At 45.7% G+C, this 8,566-nt stretch overlaps 2 protein-coding genes across 3 annotated transcripts in view; one reads left to right on the forward strand and one right to left on the reverse strand.

Moving 5' to 3' along the window:
- The window catches only part of LOC116400609 (protein sel-1 homolog 3), a 14,978-nt gene extending 11,186 nt beyond the window's left edge, over positions 1-3,792 (reverse strand). For both annotated transcript variants that reach the window (XM_031878523.1, XM_031878522.1), the window contains exons 1-8: positions 3,646-3,792; positions 2,739-3,270; positions 2,003-2,129; positions 1,366-1,487; positions 1,112-1,227; positions 767-816; positions 482-605; positions 272-401 (exon numbers count right to left, since the gene is read on the reverse strand). In XM_031878523.1, coding sequence (XP_031734383.1) covers positions 272-401; positions 482-605; positions 767-816; positions 1,112-1,227; positions 1,366-1,487; positions 2,003-2,129; positions 2,739-3,270; positions 3,646-3,702 — 1,258 coding nt within the window. In that variant the 5' untranslated portion in view covers positions 3,703-3,792. The remainder of the gene's footprint in view (positions 1-271; positions 402-481; positions 606-766; positions 817-1,111; positions 1,228-1,365; positions 1,488-2,002; positions 2,130-2,738; positions 3,271-3,645) is intronic.
- Positions 3,793-4,357: 565 nt separating this feature from the next.
- psmb11b (proteasome 20S subunit beta 11b) lies at positions 4,358-5,500 on the forward strand. Its single transcript, XM_031878525.1, has 2 exons — positions 4,358-5,051; positions 5,082-5,500. Exons 1-2 carry the CDS (start codon positions 4,358-4,360, stop codon positions 5,498-5,500), a joined length of 1,113 nt encoding a protein of 370 aa, XP_031734385.1.
- Positions 5,501-8,566: the final 3,066 nt, after the last annotated feature.

Consider the following 8,566-nt stretch of genomic DNA (forward strand, 5'->3'; position numbering starts at 1 on the left):
TGTTGGAGGATCTGGGTCTGTCCACGGTGGACCGGTCTCTGCTGGAGTCTGAGCTGAAGGAGTTTCTGGTGAACCTGCATGAGTTCATCTGGTTTCACCAGAATCCGACCCGTGGCTCTGATGACGAGCATTAAGAATAACTCTATAGAAACAGACCATCTTCTCTCTGAGGGTCTCTTTACTGATGGAGGTCTGATAGAGGATCAGGACTACACTGTGTAAACACCCTGTATATGCAAGCTTTAAAGGACTTGTCAACATAATAGCTCACCTGTGGCGACTGTTGTGTCATGACTCTCAGTTACTTCCTTGAGAAAAGCTTGTGTCAGCGCTTTCACTTCCTGACACTCCTGATGCGTCCGATCCAGCTCCTGCGACGTTGACTCGAGGTGGTTTTCCACCTGTGACACGGATAAAGGCCAATTTCAACACAGTTAAATAAAACAGCAAAATAAATGAAATCAGAAAACGGATGCTTTACCTTTTCAGTTCCGAAGCGGTAGTATTTAATCGGCCCAAAATACCCATGGATGCCCGGCATGTAGTCGCTTCCTCCGATCACAAAGTATCCATCAGTGTCGTCATAATGGACACTGTGCTGAAATCTGTAAGATATTCACCACCGCTCAAACCAGCTCTCGTGATCATTACGAATATATGAGTCATCTTTCTATTTTAATAACTGGACAAACTGGTGCTTTGTTAGGACAGCAGTATTGTTTTAAACTGAACAGAAAGCCTCTTTAAAATCCATAACCCATCTTACTGGTATTGATATCTGCGGGTTTTATCGTCCCATGTTGCATCCAGCAGCACCTGGAAGTCAGACATAATAATAATGCATGAGCTCACGACACACAGTATGAAAAAAACCAAACTACTCAGCTGTGAACGACACATTGCAGCACACGTTGAAATCGCCTGGAGATTCCCAGCTGGACAGAAAACCATCTTTCAGGAACTTACAGCTGTTCCAAAAGGAATTCAAACATCACAAACGCAAAGGGCACCAAACCAAAGAGAAGAGAAGGGACTGGGAGATGTTGCCCCGAGCTGTGTTTTAATTTCTGTTTCTTATCCCACCACCCAGAAGTTTGCTTTTCTTTCATACCTTTGAGTCCTGTATGTAGCAATCCAATCTAATCCATTTCCACCGGGGCAACGCCACGTTGGCTCTGAAAGCTTTATCTTCTCCCGTTGTCACACATGTCTGAATTATGACGTCCCCTACACAGGAGATATGACAGTCATATATTTCACCGCAGGAGATCCAGCGCTCTTCATTAATACATAACACAGTCTGTTCCCCGAGTCTCACCAAAAACACACATCATCGCTCACAATCATCTGGTGATACCGACCCACCTGTGTCTGTGAGCTGCAGCAGAACGGAGTCGTACGCACGCTTCCTGCCGACGTGATGGACGATCCCGCAGAGCTTCCCCTGACACCATTTCAGCAGGTAGACCCACACGGATAAGGTGACGCTGGAATATCAAACCGAAAGTGACGACACATGATCTGAGCAAAAAATGATCTCCGACTCTCCTCAGCCAACGAAGCGAAGAGGTCGGATTTAAAGCGCTGAAGATGACTGACCTCTCTGCCTTTCATTGACCGTGAATAAAAAGCTCACATGCTCCGGTGAAGAGGCTTCATGAAGCTTGTAAAAGGCATTCGCAATGACAGTGAAGTAAAACTAAAAGGTGTGTGTTATAACAGCTGAAACAGAAACAATCAGTGACCTGTAGCCTGTCGATCTGCTGATTTCAACATAAAGCACCAAACTGTACATTTGAGGGACTATATGGTGGTTTATTTGTTTTTATTGTTCAAGTTTAATGCTTTTAATATCTACAAATTCTGCTGTTCTTGAGTACTTTTTGTTACAACATTTGGAGACCCTGCAGGGGATTTTATTCCCGCTGTGTTCAAACTTCAGGCAGACTAAGCTCCAACGAAACTGAACTAAATGAGTCAGTGTGTGAAGTTTATGTCCAACCTGGGCTGTGTCACAGCACGGAGACGGGCGCTCTCCAGGGCTCTGTCGATAAAAGGCTGGAACCTGCGGACTACTCCAAAGTGCTCGCCAGGACTCGCCAGGGGAAACGTCAGCACATCGATCACGTCTATGCACGAGTAAAAAACAGCAATAGATTACATACAGCCACGGATGGATCAATGAACGGGTCTACTGGATGCAGGCCCAGGGGCCCAAAGTGTCACCTTCGAAATATGACATCAAGGGACACGCATCAACCAAGAAGAGACTCACAAAAACACTTAAACTACCACAAAGAGACATAAAGACACTCAAAACAACTATTAAAAAGGGACAACATGACCACAAAGAGACACAAAGTGACTACAAAGAGACACAGATGACCACAAAGGGACAAAAAACAACTTCAATGAGACACAAAGTGACAACAACATGACACAAAAAGACAACAAAGAAACACACACATTGACTACAAAGAGCCACAAAACAAACACAAAGAGAAAGAAAACAAACACAAAGAGATACAAAATGACTACAGAGAGACACACACCAACAAAAGAAGAAGCTTAACAACTATCCAGTCCGTGTCTTGCTCCTATGTAGGTGAGGTGGTGGGGCCTTTCACATGTCTCTGCCCAGGGACCCATTGTCTCATAATCCCTCCATGACAGAAACAATATGTTTATGTTTGCATTCAAAGTTTCGGTAATGAAGATACAAAGATGAATGATCTAACCTGACTCATGTGGACATTGACGAACTCTGTTCCTGGTTGTCTGCCACACCAGTTGAGCGGACCATGATGGGCACTCAGTGGGGGGTTTAGCTGGACGCTCTGAGAGCGGCTCCACCTGCAGCTCTTTATAAACCCTCACCGTGGAGTCCCGGTATGTCCCGGGTTCCCCGCCATCGTCGAGATGGTCTAACCAAGCGCGAACTGTCACATTCAGGGTTCTCAAAACTCGCCTGTTGAAGAAGTCGTGCTGATATAAAATGGATGGAGGCAATCCGAGCGGCACCTGGTGGATCCTGTAGACTCCGGATGTGCTGCCAATCCATTTCCTCCTGAAGACAGTGAAATCCGTCTCCCTTAATGTGGACACCACCACCTCCACAGCGAGCTGACATGGCCCGGAGCAGCAATACCGCACACGGACCACTGAGCCGTATGTCACTTTGTCAGGGGCTGAGGCGAACCCGATGAAATCAGACGGGCTCTCACCAGCCTGGGATGAGGTGGTTGAAGCGGCTTGTAGCTCGCAGTGTCCCTGAGTGAAGTGAAAGATGTGTAAAGATAAAATGAAGGCTCACATGCATGTTTCTCACTCAAACTAAGTAAGCAGGAAACAAGTTGCCAGAGGACACATTTGAAAGACTTAAACCTGCATTAACTGATTCTTTGGGCCAGCTGTGAGCACAACGTTGACATGTCAGTTTAAGTTGATGTGGTGAACTTGTTTGCTTCTTATTTACACATCCAACAGTTAGGAAGCAACACATTTTTAGAGCTTTCTGTCTTGGAAAACAGCTGCCTACGCAATGAAAAAGTGAACCAAAAGAGTAAAGTCCATGGAGTGTCACGTTCTACAATTTATATCAGGATAATAACTGTCATTAAAGTAGAGCACAATAGAGTTTCTTACCATTATAATAGCAGCAGTGAAGACATATCTGCAAAAGTAGAAGGGTAACACATTCATTTTGAGTTGTTGTTTTTGCGTTAAAATTAATTAAAACAAACAGGTAATCCTTGAGTTCATTATGAGTCCATTCAACAAGCCGGTAATGTGCAAAACTAATGTTTGGACTGAGAGGCTGTCACCTTCCAAAACAGGTGTGTGAGCATACACCCTGGGTGATGCAGCATTACCTGAAAATCTGGAGTTGCAAGTTTAGCAGTTGCCTACAGAATTCCTTCAGGGCTCGGCTCAATAGACTGTTGCTTGATTCGTTTTGTTTCTTGGTTCTATTAGGGACACGTTTCATGGGAGCGATGAACTTAATGTGATGTGCTCGAGCCGAGGCCTCGCCGTCACCCTGGGTCCTCTTGCGCCTACGCCAACACACAAGACTTTTGCAGAAATCTGATCAGAAAAAAAACAACCTGATACAGCACTCGAAATTAATTACCCATGGGCTGTTTATGCTTCAAAGTGGGAGGGAGTGAGGCGTTGGTAACGGTTGCTGGTGGGTTTGTTGTGGATGACCACACGTAGACGAACGCTGCCTTGGCATCTATATAAAGGTTGCTAAAGTCGAGAAACTCTAGCCGGCGAACAAACCTGTCGGAGAGTTGATGAATACTTTTGATTAGACTTCAGTAGAGAGGGGTTTCTTTTGGGGAAAGAAAATTAAATGGCTTTACAGGACCTGTGCAATCTCCAGGACGTCCTTGGGGACAGTTTAACCACCGGATGTTCGTCAGAGCTTTTTGGGAAGAAGACCGGTTGTAACTATGTGAGTGGCTTGCCATTTAGCAACACCACGAGTATGTTTACATTTTATATACCGGTTGCAGAATACTTGGACGAAAGCCCGATACAGTTTGGACAAATTGGCTCCATCCAGAGCTTCGGCGCTGCCTCATCTCAAGACTCCCTCTTACCGTCCGTCTCCTGGCCCATGTGTCCTCCTCTGGCCTCCTCTCATTCCGTCCCTCTGCCCTTCCCGATGTCTCACGGCACCACCACCCTGGCCTTCCTGTTTCAGGGCGGCGTCCTGGCCGCAGCAGACACTCGCTCCAGTTGCTCGGGGCTCGTGGCATGCCCGGCCTCCCAGAAGATCCTGCCCATCCACAGTCACTTGGTGGGCACCACGTCGGGTACGTCGGCCGACTGTGCCCTCTGGAAGCGGATTCTGTCCCGAGAGCTGCGGCTCTACCAACTCCGCCACGGCCGACGGTTGTCCACGAGTGGAGCCGCCAAGCTGCTGTCCCACATGCTTCACCCATTTAAGGGGACCGAGCTGTGCGTGGCCGCCACGCTGTGCGGGTGGGACGGAGGGGAGGTGGGCGAAGGCCTGGACCACGGAGGTGCAAAGACTGATCTCAGTGGTCGAAGAGAAACCACAGATCCTGGAGAGTCTGAAGATCTTGAAAAGGCCTCTACGGCCGAGACTCTGAGCTCTTCTTCCACAACAGTTCGTCAACGGCGCTTCGTCCGAGAGAAAGCGAGCTTCTCTGGACCCAGTCTGTGCTACGTGTGCAGCGATGGTACTCTCCTGCAGGGGACGCTCTTCTCCGTGGGCTCTGGATCGCCCTACGCCTACTCGATTTTGGACCAAGGGGTTCGATGGGGGCTGACAGTGGACGAGGCCACGTCCGTAGCCAGGGAGGCCGTGTACAGAGCCACGCACAGGGACGCATACTCGGGAAACTGCGTGGACGTCTATCACGTCTCCTCTAAAGGATGGACACGCAGGAGCAGAGAGGATTTGAAAGAGGAGTATTACAGGGAGAGAGAACGACAAGGGAGACGGGACGTGGCTTTGTCTGAGTGACGACATGAAACAAACACAAATGGCATGAGAAAAGAAAGGCAAACACCGGGGGAGAGTATTTGTGGAGAGAGACGCGGTGGCTTCTTTGCATGCAGATACTGAATTAATGAACAGGACAGGCAGTTGCATCCTCCAGGCTGTTTCTCAAATGATTTGGGCATGCATAGCGCTCCCTCTAATAAACAGCTGATGTTTTGTTTTGGTGCTGATGATAAAAATGCATTCTAACGGCACTCTGCTGCTGCCGCCTGGCATTTGGATTTGGACGCTGAAAACATTATGAATCATGTGAGATAATCACAACCTACTCCTGCATCGTTTGAATCACCAACACAGAGAGAAGCAGAGAAAGAAAGCGGAGTTAATAGTCCAAAAACCCAAAGGTCTTGCTGTGTATAAGGGAGCTAATTCAGCTTTTGCAATAACCGGTAGTTAAAAACTGATTTGTGTCTGCTGTCAGAGGTTTCTCCGACACTTCAATAAATGAATGAATGAATACATGTGATTTTGCTGAAGTTGCTTGTTTGTCCTGTTTGAGCAGCCTGGTAGTAAATTAAGCGTACTAGTAATTATTCTCGTGACAATGACTCTGTAAGGGATATTAGGGCAAAAGGTACCGAGCTGTTCGTCCTGTTCAGCCATGCTTTTTTATAAACTTCAGTATATGAAAGTTTTCAAGGCTGAGGCCCTTCACCATACGGGAGGAAACATTACAGCGTATTAATTAAGCTTCCACATTTTTTCAATGTGGAAGCTTGTCGTTCTGAATATGACGAGCTTAAGTTTTGCAAAAATGCCACATGTGACAGACTTTGTATGTGTGCACACGCAGGTATGTATCCGCTGTGTTAAATAAATCACAGGCACATCTCCAGCAACATCAAGAGAGTCGAGTTGTCTTCTCAAACCTACGCTGTGTGACTGACTGCAGCTGCGGGAGTAAGCGGAGAAAGCCTCCCTACCTCCCCGACCTCATCCATAATTCCCATCTTCAGAAGTTCATTAATGACAGAATTATTGAGCGTATGAAAAAACAACAAACCGAGTGGAAACCAATCTGGTGGTCCAGATTTGAGCAGAGCTCTGAGAGTGAGAGAGAAAGGACCGACTTGTGAAAGTAATCAAAGTGTTGGAGGCTGCGTGAGGAGCTGCGTGAGGAGCTGCGTGAGGAGCTGCGTGAGGAGCTGCGTGAGGAGCTGTGACCCGGGGAGCGTTTGGGGGCTTCCTCTGCTCGCCCTCTTCTAAGCTTTTTGTTCAGTTTCTTGCAAACTCCAGCTGAGAGCAGAACAAACTCCACTGGATTGGACCAAGAAGTTAACTGTCACAGACGCTGCTGTCTAAGTTGCATCACTCCGTCCGTTTGTTTGTTTTGTTTCATCTCTCTAGAATAACATATCGACCCTAACAGACAGAAATTTGACAAAACTTTTCACACCCGGAGCATGTTTTCACTCGTAAATCTGTCGGCGTGTGCTCTCAACTCCTGACTAGCAGAATGATTACAGCTTGGCTGTGTTTTGTGCTGACGCAGCAGTTCTGCCCGTTAAGAAACCTCCGTATCCAGCTGGGTGTTCAAGGGATCTGTGGAGTGACCTTTTGGGTTTGCAAGTTAGCTTTTTTAGTCATATCAGTCAACACTTGTCTCAACAGCACTTTTTTTAAAGGCTCCCTTGTTTCTTAGTCGGGAGACAGAACTCACGAGTGATCAAGAAACGATGTGCAAAGAAGACGGCACTCTGTAGATGAATAAGCTCAAAGCATCTCTCTTCCTTTTTTTCAAATTAAAAATATCTAAAACATGTGGGCGAGAAACAAAAGTTCTATTCCAGGAGGTATGGGATGTCAAAACGTAAAACACATCATATCACCTAAAAAGCTCATGCTATTGGTTTTCCAAACAGATACATTGGATGTAATGTTTAGATCTCGCATCAAAGGGACAAATATAGATATGATATGTTTGAACATTCATCCTTGGAATTTGGATTAGTAAATACAAATTCAGATTGTTTGTTTGAAGATGGGGAGACAAAGATTAGAAATGACAAATCTGCTCAGAGCCAAGACTTGAATTACAGAAATGTACCGTAAATTAGATTGATCATTAATTTCCAAGAAGAAAAGACGCATCATAAACGACTTATTCAACTCGCTGGAGAAAGCATGCTATCAGGATGAGTGGGGGGGGGCAGTCATACATCTGAGACGTGGTGCGGGCCACTGGGACGACACTATTGGTGAAATGCAATCTTTTAATGCATCCTTGAGTAGCAATTTTCTGGTCCAACTGTTGGAAATGCAGAGATGATTATGCAGACCGGCTATACTTAAGCAGATTACAAAAAAGCGGATTGCTTCCAGGGAACGAAAACCAGAAAATATTGAAGTGGTTTAAAGGATTTACATGTTGTCCAGAGGAAATAACTAATGTGATAATTACAAACAAAAGCTCTGAAGACATCTGCTTTAATAGAGCTCAAGCTGAGTGAAGCTGAAATGCGTCCGTGTGGTTACACATCGTGGTCACTGCGTGTCCTCTGACATCATCGGCTTTCAGGGCGAAGACCATTAATCTAATTATTTGAAAATGTGTGTGGAGATTTGTATGTTTATAGAATCTCTAAATGCATACGGAGGTTTGTGAATGTTGAAAGAAATCTGTATTCAGATTTGCATTTACCTTTCTATGTACGCATTTACAGATATGACGACACATGTACTAATCCCAAAACATTTACAAATCTGAACACAGATTTTTATTTTTATTTTTTTTACACGTATCTATGAATTTAGAGTTCTGTCTCATTTAGCGATTTGCATACATTTACATTTTGTTTACACATTTCTAGATTTATGTACACATTTACAAATCTTATTATGCACTCACGCGCAGATCTCAGTCCGACATGCAATGAAGACGTCACACACATTAGCAAAACAGTTTCACTACTATAACGTCCCCGTAGACCAGCTGTATCTGAGTGAGTTACACACTGAAGGAGAGAGGGAGAGGGGGAGAGGGGGAGGGATAGAGAGAGGGAGAGGGAGAGAGAGAGAGAGAGGGAG

Source organism: Anarrhichthys ocellatus, unplaced genomic scaffold (assembly GCF_004355925.1).
Source record: "Anarrhichthys ocellatus isolate YVR2014 unplaced genomic scaffold, GSC_Weel_1.0 scaffold185, whole genome shotgun sequence".
Classification (NCBI taxonomy): domain Eukaryota; kingdom Metazoa; phylum Chordata; class Actinopteri; order Perciformes; family Anarhichadidae; genus Anarrhichthys; species Anarrhichthys ocellatus.

Coding starts and splice junctions, on each gene's coding strand:
- psmb11b (XM_031878525.1), top strand. CDS start 4,358: ATGGCTTTACAGGACCTGTGCAATCTCCAGGACGTCCTTGGGGACAGT. Junction 5,052..5,081: donor AGGTGCAAAGACTGATCTCA/GTGGTCGAAGAG, acceptor CAGATCCTGGAG/AGTCTGAAGATCTTGAAAAG.